This window comes from Macaca thibetana, chromosome 3, assembly GCF_024542745.1.
Source record: "Macaca thibetana thibetana isolate TM-01 chromosome 3, ASM2454274v1, whole genome shotgun sequence".
In the NCBI taxonomy this organism is placed as follows: domain Eukaryota; kingdom Metazoa; phylum Chordata; class Mammalia; order Primates; family Cercopithecidae; genus Macaca; species Macaca thibetana.
In genome coordinates this window covers 36,949,916-36,963,330 of record NC_065580.1, presented here as the reverse complement: position 1 = coordinate 36,963,330, position 13,415 = coordinate 36,949,916, and the positions used below count along the sequence as shown (strand labels likewise).

General features: G+C 36.8%; 1 protein-coding gene across 4 annotated transcripts in view; it reads left to right on the top strand.

Annotated features, from left to right (window-relative positions):
• The window catches only part of PTPRZ1 (protein tyrosine phosphatase receptor type Z1), a 191,057-nt gene extending 180,768 nt beyond the window's left edge, over positions 1-10,289 (top strand). For all 4 annotated transcript variants that reach the window (XM_050785075.1, XM_050785074.1, XM_050785073.1 and 1 more), the window contains 5 exons: positions 2,106-2,234; positions 3,163-3,309; positions 7,013-7,155; positions 7,992-8,127; positions 9,335-10,289. In XM_050785075.1, coding sequence (XP_050641032.1) covers positions 2,106-2,234; positions 3,163-3,309; positions 7,013-7,155; positions 7,992-8,127; positions 9,335-9,475 — 696 coding nt within the window. In that variant the 3' untranslated portion in view covers positions 9,476-10,289. The remainder of the gene's footprint in view (positions 1-2,105; positions 2,235-3,162; positions 3,310-7,012; positions 7,156-7,991; positions 8,128-9,334) is intronic.
• Positions 10,290-13,415: the final 3,126 nt, after the last annotated feature.

Sequence of the window (13,415 nt, the reverse complement as noted above, 5' to 3'; positions counted from 1 at the left end):
TCATGTGTGCTGGGACTGCAGAAACCTCAAGCAAGACCAATAAGTAGATGCAGGAACACAAACTCACCATTCAGGGCTGATGAGTAGATATAAAACTTATACCTGCTTGTCTAAAAGGCTTTATTTCCTTCACTAAGGTAGAACCCCTGAGCAAACCCAGGATTGCTCAGCAAAGCCCAACCTCACTGGCATCACTACTCCAGGTTTGCAGCATGATTCTTACCCTGCAAACTGGGCTCATTTTGGGACCTGGATTTCTAAAGATACAATGCTTTTCTTCTGCATTTACATCTTCTGTGTTAGGGATGAGTGTTTTAGTAGCTGTTGTGTGACCTTCACTAGCATTTAAGGTCAGTGAATCGCGGAGCTTGGCTTCTGATGAAAACCTCCTAATTCTTATTCCAAAACTTCTGTTCTATTTATCCAGCAAAGAAAATATTAAGGAATATCTATGCAGGAAACACAGGGATGTGTGGTAGTGGCATCTAAATACATTCACATTTCAAATGAGCCACTGGGTGCTAGGAATGGGATCTGAAAGCAGAAGGGGCTAGAAGAGCCAGGACTTTAGTAACAATATAAATATCACAATTAATCCAATAGCTCTAGCTTCTGGGTATCTGTAGCAAAATATGCATGGTGTCTCCCTGGTTCCTCTCTTGTAGCGGCAACCAAGGTATCTGAACACCGAAGTGGGAAATGTAAACTCTCCTGTAGATTTTCCACTCTGTGGAGTAAGAGACAGTATCCACAAAGCAGTTTGCCAGGTGTACAGCTAGAGGTTTGTTTTTAATGAAACTGTTCAAGTTTCCCTATCAGCTTAGCTGATAGCTACTATCCTCAGTGACCACCAGAGGCCCAGACGAAAGAGCACCAATATGGGATTCACCTGCATGGGTTCCACTGAGCAGTCTCACCTGAAGTCTTCAATGACAGAAACACAGTGTGAAATTTCAGAGTTTTTAGTATTTATGGACCCTGAGGAGTTCATGGCACTGGAGGCCACATGCATAGAGCTTAGGCAGAGCAAGCAGGGAAAGAGAGAAAAGGACCCAGGGACCAATGCCTTTATTGGGTCCAGGGCATTGTCCAAGCAGGTTTTCCATGGGGAGTTTTACTTGATGGGTTTAAAGCAAGCAGGCACAAGTCCCAGGAGGTCACGTAGTGACTGAAAGGTATTTACTGTGGCGTATCTGCAAAGTCCAGGTAGGTGTGAGGGTCAGCAAGGCCAGCCAAGCAGGCTGTTCCATAGTGAAATGGTCACTATGGAGCAATTTTGTAAGTTAGATACCTGAATCGATCACTTTAAGGAACTGGTGGATGGGACAATGTAGAACTGGAAACTGTATCAAGGGCGACTGAACCCTGCTTCTGGCATAACAAAGTCCAACTTATGTTTAAAAGGAATGCCAAGGAAAGATAAAAATCATCAACATTCACTCCAAGATGATAGGTAACCCTGAATACTACGTCTGACTTCTTAAGGCAAACGGGCACAATGCTTAACTTCTTTTTTTTTTTTTTTTTTGAGACGGAGTCTTGCTCTGTGCCCCAGGCTGGAGTGCAGTGGCGCGATCTCGGCTCACTGCAAGCTCCGCCTCCCGGGTTCATGCCATTCTCCTGCCTCAGCCTCCCGAGTAGCTGGGACTACAGGCGCCCGCCACCTCGCCCGGCTAATTTTCTTGTATTTTTAGTAGAGACGGGGTTTCACCGTGTTAGCCAGGATGGTCTTGATCTCCTGACCTCATGATCCGCCCGTCTCGGCCTCCCAAAGTGCTGGGATTACAGGCTTGAGCCACCGCGCCCGGCCAATGCTTAACTTCTAAAGCCTCAGTTTAATCATCTGTAAAATGGGGATCATAGTTCCTATCTCACAGTACTGCTGTGAGGAACAAATGACTTAAGAGAACAAAAAACACGTAGTGTCACACCTAGCATAGGAAGTGCCCAGTAAGCATTGGCTATAATAATCATATTACTACATATAGACACAATCTGCAATTCAAAAGACTATTTTGACTTAAGATCCATTGATGTATAAATGTTTGTCTGAATGTTTAAAGGCATACACCAGTGTTGTTTTTGTCTTCTCTTTGGTTTTGTAGGGCTATTACCAGAGCAATGAATTCATCATTACCCAGCACCCTCTCCTCCATACCATCAAGGATTTCTGGAGGATGATATGGGACCATAATGCCCAACTGGTGGTGATGATTCCTGATGGCCAAAACATGGTAAGTCCCTTAGACCACTTCTGGGACTTTCTTTACAGGGGAATATTAGGTTACAAATAGTGAAAAGTCCAGCATACAAACAAGCAAAGCAATTTTGTTTTCAACTAATAAACTTATGTCATTGAAGGTACACCCTTCTACTGTTGGGCTGCTTTCATTATACAATCTCCTAGGTCAAAGTGATGAATAAAAGTTTTAAATGAAAGTAAATTTAAATTAACTTAAATGTATGTGTTTTGTGATTTTAAGAAATGTCACAAAATTAGGCTTTAGAAAGTTAGAATCACAGCCATGAAAGAAATCAGCCTATATGCTTATATTTACATTTTTAAAATAAAATGTATTAGAATATGTAGAGATTCCCTGAGTTTAAAGAGGTATCTAATTTTTTCTTTAAAAAAAGACCTAGTTAGAATTAAGAGAGTTCCTAGTATAGGAAGGACTTTTTTAGTATTCGAAAAGCAGGGATATCCTATCCCCCACTTTATATGTGTTTGGAGAACTCAAAGAGTAAAATAAAGTAAATATTTCATTTAGGCTTTACATGTTTACTTAGCTTTGATATTCAGTTCTTGTCTATAAAATTATTGTGTGACCATTACACATGAGGCTGGAAATTTTTGAGCTCTTAAAATCACTTGAATCTTCTCTACTCAGTTGTCAATTACAGAAGCAATAAGCTTATCATTGTTGTTGATAAGCTAAGAGCATAAAATAATAAAGCAATAGTTTGGGTTCCCAAGTGTGATATTTTATTCAGCACATCAATCTAGTTGAAGGCACCAGGAAGATTTTAAGAGTAAATATTCAGATTCAAAGAAAAATTGGAGTTGAAATTTCTCTGGCAACCAATTAACTTTATTTCACAATCTGACTTATTGGGCATTTAATTAAAATATAGACTCTTCTTTCATTTGCAATTCTCCAGGCAGAAGATGAATTTGTTTACTGGCCAAATAAAGATGAGCCTATAAATTGTGAGAGCTTTAAGGTCACTCTTATGGCTGAAGAACACAAATGTCTAACTAATGAGGAAAAACTTATAATTCAGGACTTTATCTTAGAAGCTACACAGGTAAGGATATAAGTTAAATGACATGGTTTTTATCTTAAACACATGTTAAACATATTCTAATCTAGGGATCTTTCCTAGAAATGAAAAGCATGATTCTGATTTTTTCCCAATTGAGACAATTACACAAATAATCAAATTACCTTGTCACTTTCATTTTCAAAATGGTATAGAATCATTGAACAATTAGCCATCACTGCATCATTCCTGAATTTTACACACACAGGAAATCAAAGCTCATTTACTCCAGATTAGTGGTTGACAGAACTTAGGCGGAAAATAAACACAGTAAAAGAATAAGTGTATTAATTTTAATTCTCATGTTTTAATGTAAGCCCTTACCTTGTAAGTAAAATGGGAAAAATACTACCTGCCTAAACTCTCCTAAGTAAAATGGGAAAAATACTGCCTACTGAAACTTACTATTCTCTACCAATGTAGAAAGTTGATGAGTGATAGTGATGTAATAAGTTGATAAATGAAGTGCTTTGAAAACATGAAGTACAATGAACTAGGAAAATTTTACTAAAGTCTTGGTTATCTGTTACACAAGATGCTGCTGTTATCTACAAGATAATACATTGTTTTCTAAAGTCTTAATTATATGCAAATATCTATTATTGAATTCTTTGTCAATAATTTATTTACGTAGAGCTATAGTAAAATACTAAAAGATACTAATAATGATGTCTAAGGAATGTGAGATTCAGAGTACCTTCTCAATCTGACAAAGATTAAATCATGTTCCAAATAATTTGAATGTTTCAGTTTTCTCTAGTTCTGAAAACTAGTACATATATGGTATACAAGAAGATTCTCCATTCTCTAGAATATTTAAGTGACCAATACATATAAACTTGATAATACAAATAACTAATAATGTAAACAGCATAGCAGTGGAGTAGTATCCTATCTCATTAAAACAAAAAAGACTTAGGTCTTTATTTGTAAAATGAAGGGCAGGAACTAGAAGGCCCCTAAGATCCCTGAGAGCTCTTAATATTCCATGCTAATTTTTACCTCTGATTATTCCCTGATCACTTTAATAGCATCCATTTAGATCTGCCATCTCTCATACCTTCTTCTCATTATTCCTAGTTAGTAAGAAAGCCTATTACAAGAGTAATAATCATTAGATACCTATTATCTTGTCACACCCATTATCCTGATCACTGATCATGTTTAATATCTTGCTCAGCACTGGGAAATTAGCACTGTTTTTCTCCTAATATTATGCAGAAAATAAACTAGATAACACAGATTCCTGATTGATCCCAATTCAGTGTGTCTCATCTATGTAAATCAGCTATTATGGACAACTTGATAATCCAGTAGCCCAACCCAGGGATCAATATAGATGTATTTCTATAACAAAGATCAGAAAAGAAGGAAAGACTAAAGTGGACAGTTTCATTAACTTCAGACATTTTTAAGCACTTTACCCAAATATTACTAAATATCTACTAACATTTGAGGTTAGTAGACAAGTGAAGGTCTACGCTACTGAGCTTTCAAAAGCTAGGGGCCTTTTATTTATGTATTTGTTATGAGGACTATTTTTAAGAATTTATTAAATATTGAATATATTTAAGGTGTTTATATTATATGTGCAAGGTTTAACAATTATGTTAAATTACTGTTACCCATCATTGACTTTAAGAAATAGAACATGGCCTTGACCATCAAGTCTCATGTGCTCCCTATCACCTTCATCCTCTCCTCACTTCAGAAGTAGCCTCTTCCTGAATTAGTGTTTATTGTTCTCTTGACTTATTTTATCATTTAATTATTGTCTTTGTTTTCCTTCACACGTATGCTGCTTACTTTTAAATATCTGTGAACTTTATATAAATTATGTGTATTATCCCACTGAGATTTATCCATGTATTTGGGTGTAGTTCAAATTCATTTACTGCTGCTGCTTAGCATTCCAGATAATACATATTCTTTTTTTAAATTTTACATGCAAATTATTACTTGTTTGTTGTGTTTTGTCTTGGTTTGGTTTTGATATTACAAACAGTGCTATATGAATATTTTTAGTCACATGCAAAATTTTCCCTTGGGGATACCCTGGGAATTCCCCTGCTGTGTTATTGTGTTGGATCATCTTCAACTTTCTGTAATTTTACTAAGTGAAGTCAATTGTTTTCCAAAGTCATCCTACCAAGGTATCTTGTCATCAGGAACGTGTGAGTGATCTGGAATCGCTACATCCTCACCAGTGCTTGTGTTGGGAATGAAACAGCATCTCTTGTTAGTTTTAATTTGCATTTCTCTTGTTGAAAATGAAGTTTTCAACATAACTTTATATTTTTACATAATTGTTTACATAAATAATATTTTTACATAAAATGTTTTAGAAATAATATTTTTATCTAAATTAATTGACCATTCAGATTCTATCTTTTGTACTGTGTCTGTTCATGATTTTTGCCCATTTTTCGGTTAGATTATTTATCACTTATTGATTTATCAGAGGTCTTCTTATATTGTGGATACTAATCCTTTGTCAGCTACATATATTGCAAATACTTTCTCCCAGTTTGGGATTTGACTTTTTTACTTTCTTTGTGATTCTTTTTTTTTTTTCTTTGTTTTTTTAGTGAAAGAAAAGTTTTGAAGTTTAATCTACATGAATTTATTGATCTTTTTATTCCTGGCCTTTAAAAGGAAACCATCATTTAGTATCTTTAAAACATACCGTTTACCCTGAAATCATGAAGATGCTCTCCTACATTGTTTTCTAAACGTACCACCTGAAATTGACTTTTTGTATTATATTGTGTGAGACAAGGGTTCAGTTTCATTATTTTCCATATGATGATACCCATTGTCCCACCATTATTTATGAATTAGCAATATCAGTTTAGTCATTCATATTTTTATATATTTATATATATATATCATACACACACACACATGCTTGTTCTAGGATATTTATTTTATTCCATTGGTCACTTTGTTCATCCCTCAGCCACAATGGCAGTGTTTTACTTCTTATACCTTAGAGTAATTCTTGATATATGATAAGTTAATTTCCTCTATTGTTTTTCTTCTTTAGTAGTATCTTGGCTATTTTGGCCCTTTCCACTTTTATGTAAAATTTAGGTTCTGCTACTTGTTTTTAAATGTATCATTTTTTTTAAGTACACTTTTGGAAGCTGGGGGTAAGAGGTTTAAGGGATTTAATCAAGTCACAGTCTTGTTGGTCACTTAAGTAAGAATCAGAATCGGGATCCGAGTTGAACCTAGATCTCTATCTCCTTGTCAGCGTTTCCTTCACTGTGTCATACAATCTCCTTCTTTTACTTAAGCCTGAAGAAATATATGAAGAAAGTGTATGCTATTTTCAAAACAAATTTTAACACCAGCGATTTTTTTTATAAATTTGAAGTTAGCAGTGCAAATACATCTTTGGTGCATAGTTTCATGGTTTGTAAGCATTGGCATATTTCACCCACTGAGTTTATTTTTAGAATAAAAAAAGAAATTACATTTTTTGATTCTACCGAGTAAATCTATGCATGGTATATGTGGCATCACAACTGTTTCTTCCTTCTGTGGTGAAGAATGTGCTGCAACTATGGCTGCTCACTCATGCCTGCCATTGGGTTTTATTACCTTACTGTAATTCCTGATTTTCCTCAATGATTCCACTCCTCGTAAACTGTCACTAACGATAGTTTGTTTTTTCTTCTTATAGGATGATTATGTACTTGAAGTGAGGCACTTTCAGTGTCCTAAATGGCCAAATCCAGATAGCCCCATTAGTAAAACTTTTGAACTTATAAGTGTTATAAAAGAAGAAGCTGCCAATAGGGATGGGCCCATGATTGTTCATGATGAGTAAGTTCCGTATGTAACATTGTTTCACGCCTGCACATTCTCTGGGCATATGTATGTTTCTGTTGTCTTCAGACAAACCTAATGCTTTGAACCCACTGTGATGATTCAGCCATGGTGGATTATCTGCATCTTATCAATAAAGTTAACACAGAACATTTTTTTTTTTTACTTCACTTAAAGTCCCTGTTGAAGACAGAGAATGGGGTCATGATCACAAGTATCTTCTCTTGCATTTGATGCTGAGAACACTTTGTATACTAAGTCAGTGTTTTAGCAGTGAAATTTTACAGGAGCCAACCAGAGAGTCATTTTCAGTCATTGATTTCCTGGCATAGAAGTGAAATTGATAAGATTTTTATTTTTCAGGAACAAGAAACTTTATCCAGTAAATCTTCCTAGGATTCCATTATAAACAAATAAAAAATGCATATGCTGAACTTATGTTATAAATATATAAAATACAGTTTGTTATATATGTATTTATACATATATTATATATGTATTATATAATGTATAATACATATACATTATATATGTATTATATATGTCTTTATATGATACTCTGTTTTTTATTATTGCTAACCCCTTTCATAGTATACAAATAATAAACCATAAGCAAATATTAAACTTCTGTAAAGTATGCCACTACTAATATCATGAACACTTGGCAGTATCTCAGATTAAATCATAGTTCTTTGTGCAAAAAGCGAAGAGAGACAATTCATTAAAACTTTCAGTGTTTTCACTGCAAAGATGTCAAGGCTATAGGCTTTGAGAGTTCTAAATGTGAGTGGTGCATCTCAATGGAGTCTTTGTTCTTTTCCTTTTTTTACAAGGCACGGAGGAGTGACAGCAGGAACTTTCTGTGCTCTGACAACCCTTATGCACCAACTAGAAAAAGAAAATTCCGTGGATGTTTACCAGGTAGCCAAGATGATCAATCTGATGAGGCCAGGAGTCTTCGCTGACATTGTAAGTAACAAGGCAGTGAACCAAATTTTTCACTGATGGAGTACTACTAACTTCCTAGAGGCTGCTGAAATCTTACCATGTATCAAGAAAGATCTTATTAACTGATAACATTAGTATGTAGTTTTCAAGCTGAATTACAAGTCCACAATCCATAGAACAACAGACATTTAAAATGTATACTTCAGAAAATTTATGGATAAAACTTTTAAATCTCTTGTTTGCCTTTGTGCACAATAGTTAACAATGCAAATAAGCTTAGGTGAATGTAGAAGTCATAGGCTCATCTTCAGCTCTTTGGTCTGTTTAAGGGCCTTATAAAGGGACCTTCTTCAAAGCCCCAGCCCAGACCATTTGGCAGGAGGTCAAGGTTATCTTCGTGCACATGCACTGCAGAGGAGCCCCTATTAAGTCTCATTCAGGGCCGCTGAGTTGTATCAAGCTTGTACTGGGTGAAACTGCTTTCTGGAGATGCACATTTTGCGAATGCATTTAATTATGCACAGCTTCACCTGTAGGCCTAATGGTTCTCAGCTATGATGCTGCTCACTGGTTCAGGTTCTCTGTAGCTGCCTGTCCCCAAACTGCCTGAGATGGCATCTGTAAGAGAAAAACTGTTTTATTCTTCCATGTGCCACTACTCTGAGACCACAGCAGAGCAGGTACTTAACTTTGCTTATAGCAGGGCGTAGGACCAGTCGGGCTGATAGAATGTGAAATTCTTCTTATTGGTGAACAGTGTATATTGTGAAGGATTGCATTCTACATGGGTCCCTGGGCTGACAGTACAGTCATTCCTGAGATCTTTCCATAAAGAGGCAGACCCAGTGGATTTTCTAACAAGTTGAGAAAGAAGAAGAAACTCGTTTCTGAGTGAGTTACAGGTGCCCAGTGCCAAACGGTCTCCCCGACAAGTTAACAGAACCCTGTCTCATCACCTTCTGATTTCATGGATAAGAATTAAGTACTTATTGGCAAATGTATGTAGGTTAATTTTCTAGGTCAGTGAATGGTTTGCCAATTGCAACATTAATTTAATCAGAAAGAGACATCAGTATAGGTTATGTACATCTGCTGAGTATAACAGTGCCCTTAACACATTGCCCTTTCATGAACACTGCTGAAGTGTGTCTAAAAATATTTCTTCTTTTTAGAAATGTATGCCTTCACTGAGCATCCTGTTTATAACCTCCCATCTTCTGTTCTCTAGGAGCAATATCAGTTTCTCTACAAAGTGATCCTCAGCCTTGTGAGCACAAGGCAGGAAGAGAATCCGTCCACATCTCTGGACAGTAATGGTGCAGCATTGCCTGATGGAAATCTAGCTGAGAGCTTAGAGTCTTTAGTTTAACACAGAAAGGGGCAGGGGAACTCACATCTGAGCATTGTTTTCCTCTTCCTAAAATTAGGCAGGAAAATCAGTCTAGTTCTGTTATCTGTTGACTTCCCATCACCTGACAGTAACTTTCATGACATAGGATTCTGCTGCCAAATTTATATCATTAACAATGTGTGCCTTTTTGCAAGACTTGTAATTTACTTATTATGTTTGAACTAAAATGATTGAATTTTACAGTATTTCTAAGAATGGAATCGTGGTATTTTTTTCTGTATTGATTTTAACAGAAAATTTCAATTTATAGAGATTAGGAATTCCCAACTACAGAAAATGTTTGTTTTTAGTGTCAAATTTTTAGCTGTATTTGTAGCAATCATCACGTTTGCTAGAAATATAACTTTTAATACAGTAGACTGTAAATAAAACACTCTTCCCTATGATATTCAACATTTTACAACTGCAGTATTCACCTAAAGTAGAAGTAATCTGTTACTTATTGTAAATACTGCCCTAGTGTCTCCATGGACCAAATTTATATTTATAATTGTAGATTTTATATTTTACTACTGAGTCAGTTTTCTAGTTCTGTGTAATTGTTTAGTTTAATGATGTAGTTCATTATCTGGTCTTACTCTACCAGTTTTCTGACAGTGTATTGTGTTATCTAAGTCATTAACTTTGTTTCAGCATGTAATTTTAACTTTTGTGGAAAATAGAAATACCTTTGTTTTGAAAGAAGTTTTTATGAGAATAACACCTTACCAAACATTGTTCAAATGGTTTTTATCTAAGGAATTGCAAAAATAAATATAAATATTGCCATTAATTTGTGTTTGCTTGTGGAGCATTGTGCTGAAGCGTGTGTGGCAGAAAATTGTGGACGTGGGTCCCCCTATGATGATGGCACCAAAAAATAAAAAATAAATAAAAAACTTTTTTTAAAAAAGCTAGTAAGATGGGACAGGGTTTAGAGTGGTGGGTGCATTGAGGTACACAGGGAAGTCACAAAACTTTCCATTTGTGAGGAAAACATAGCAATATGTGCAGACACTGCACAGACTTTTACTATTGAATTATTTGAACTTAACCACTTAATGAACAGAATAATTATGTATTTCTTTTGGCTTGGGGAGTGCTATGACCTGAGTGTTTATGTCTCCCGACAGTTTCTCCCCTTACCCTCAAGGTGGTAATATTAGGAAGTAGGACCTTTGGGAGGTGATTAGGTCATGAGGGCAGAGCTCTCATGAATGAGATCAGTGTCCTTATAAAAGAGGCCTGAGCAAGACCCCTCACGCCTTTCACTGTGTGAGATTATGTTGAGAAGACAGCTATCTGTAAGAAAGCAAGCCCTCACCAGACGTCGAATCTGCGGGCACCTTGATCTTGGAACTTCCCAGCCTCTACAAGTGTGAGAAATAAATCTATGTTTGTACGCCACCATGTTTATGGTATTTTGTTACAGCAGTCTGAATGGACCAAGACACAGAATTATGAAAATGTTACTGATGAATTAAGAGCATCATGTACCAAGAAATGTTGGGAACTTCCAGTTTAGAAACTAGCTGGGAGTTAGAAGTAGGCAGATTTGCTAGTCAGAGACTCCAGTACAAGTAAAGGTCTAGGAGGGGATTAGAAAAGGCATAGACAGACAAGGACTAGGAGGTAAAAAAATTCCAGAATGGAAAAAGAGAAGAGGTCCCATGTTGAGGCAAATCAAGATCCAAGAGCCACGTGGAACTGAAATGCAGGAAAATGGAATCATTAGTATATCAAGCAGACTTTGATGCTTGCGGCAGTCCCCTCCCTCGGCCAGGAGTGTTTTAGAATACTGCCTACAAAGGAGCTCACTGATCCCTAAGAATGCTCAGCTCGGGGCCGAGAACAGGAAGCCAGAAAAGTTTTGTTTAAACCAGTGGCTCTCAAAATGTGATTCCCAGATTTGTGGTATCGACAAAATCAGGGAACTTGTTAGAAATGGAAATCTCAGATTCCTATCTAACTATCAGAAACTCTGGGGGCCAGGGCCCAACAATCTAACGCATGCTAAAGTTTCAGAACCATTGCTCTGTAGCAGCAACACTTCAGGGAGCCTCCAGCTACCTCAAGCAATATCAAGAAACTTTCACCATGTCTTTAAAATAGAGTTAAAATTAATTAGCTTTCCTTTTTATGGGAGCTTTTCTTTTAAAGCAATAGTCATGGGAGATATGAAATAGAAATAGGCACACAAAAAAGTCCCATAAATAGTAGTGCAACAAATCCCCAAATGGTGATAAGCGCCACTCTACAAGGTACAAAAAGAATTAATGTACTTCTTATTTCCCCTCCCAGGGAGGAAGGACACAAGGTTAATTTTGAATTCCTTGGCTGCTTTTCTAACCTTATCTCCTTGTCCTCTTGTTTTACAGTTTTGTTTTATCACCACCCACAATGTCTAATCATAAGCTGATCTGAATCAGTAGTACATGTCACCTTAATTGTTTTGTCTATTTTTCCCTTAGCCTTCGTCCCAAGAACAAGCAGCCTTTGAGGAGATACAGAATTTTTTACCCTTTAAGGTTATTTATTTAGTAATGTGACTTACAGAGTCTTGTCCAACAGAAAATAATTATGCAGTAACATGTATATCATATTATGCATTCTTACATAAATGTTAATAAATATATTCTGAAACAGATTAAAAAGAAAGTTCCTGTCAGATACAGTAACATTTTTTCTTTCCTTGATCCTTAACTCTGAGGCAATAATCAGTTATGAGACAAATGAAAATAAATGAAGCCAGGTAAGTCAGTCAGGTAAGTCTCACTCAATTATTTCCATCTGACACCAAAATTTCATTCCTTGTGTTTAACACATTCACAGCTTTTTTCCATATATTGTTTTATTTTTATAATTGTGGTCTCCTTGTGAATACATTTTATGCTTCTTTTTATAGTGATATAGGCATTTTTTATTACACATAATTTATAAGCCTACCATTGCCAAGGCTATATATTATTCCATTCTGTATAGTGGTCTCAAAGAAGGGGACATTTGACACTGTCTGGCATTGTCTGGAGATATTTGTGATGATTACAACTGGCCAGAGGGTGAGGGGTGCTACTGGCAACTACTGGGTAGAAGCCAGAGATGCCACCAAACATTCAAGAATGCATAGGACAGTCCTCACAATAAAGAATCACCCAGAACACAATGTCAATAATGCCAAGACAGAGAAACCCTATTCTTATACTATGGCTCTTGTAATCATTTTCCTAATATTGGTGATTTTTTTTTTTGACAGAGTCTCGCTCTGTTGCCAGGCTGGAGTGCAGTGGCGGGATCTCAGCTCACTGCAACCTCTGCCTCCTGGGTTCAAACGATTCTCTCGCCTCAGCCTCCCAAGTGACTGGGACTACAGGCGCAAGCCACCACGCCTAGCTAGTTTTTGTAGTTTTAGTAGAGACGGGGTTTCACCATGTTGGCCAGGATGGTCTTGATGTCTTGACCTCATGATCCGCCCGCCTCAGCCTCCCAAAGTACTGGGATTGCGGGTGTGAGCTACCATGCCCAGCCCCTCATATTGACTCTTTAGGCTCTTTCGAATCCTTCCTATTACAATACAATGATAAACATTTATTTGTGCAGAAAAGCTTTTCACCAGGTTTAGGATTATTCCTTAGGACCAATTGTTGTGTTATTTGGGGGAGCAGATAGTATGAACATTTTTACCTTACTACTCTTTCACTTTCCAAAAGAGTTAGACTGTTGAGACCTCCACAGCAGGGTGTTAGAGTCCTGTTGTTTCACTCATGGGTTCAGGTCTCTGCTCAAATATCTCAGAGAAGCATTCTCTGATCAGCCTGTCTGAAGTGGCATTCCCTTCTGAGAAATATTTAGCAGTAGCGATCAGAAGAGACTGAGTCATGCGCACCAGCAGAATGTCAGCCTGTCTCTCCGCCACCCCCAC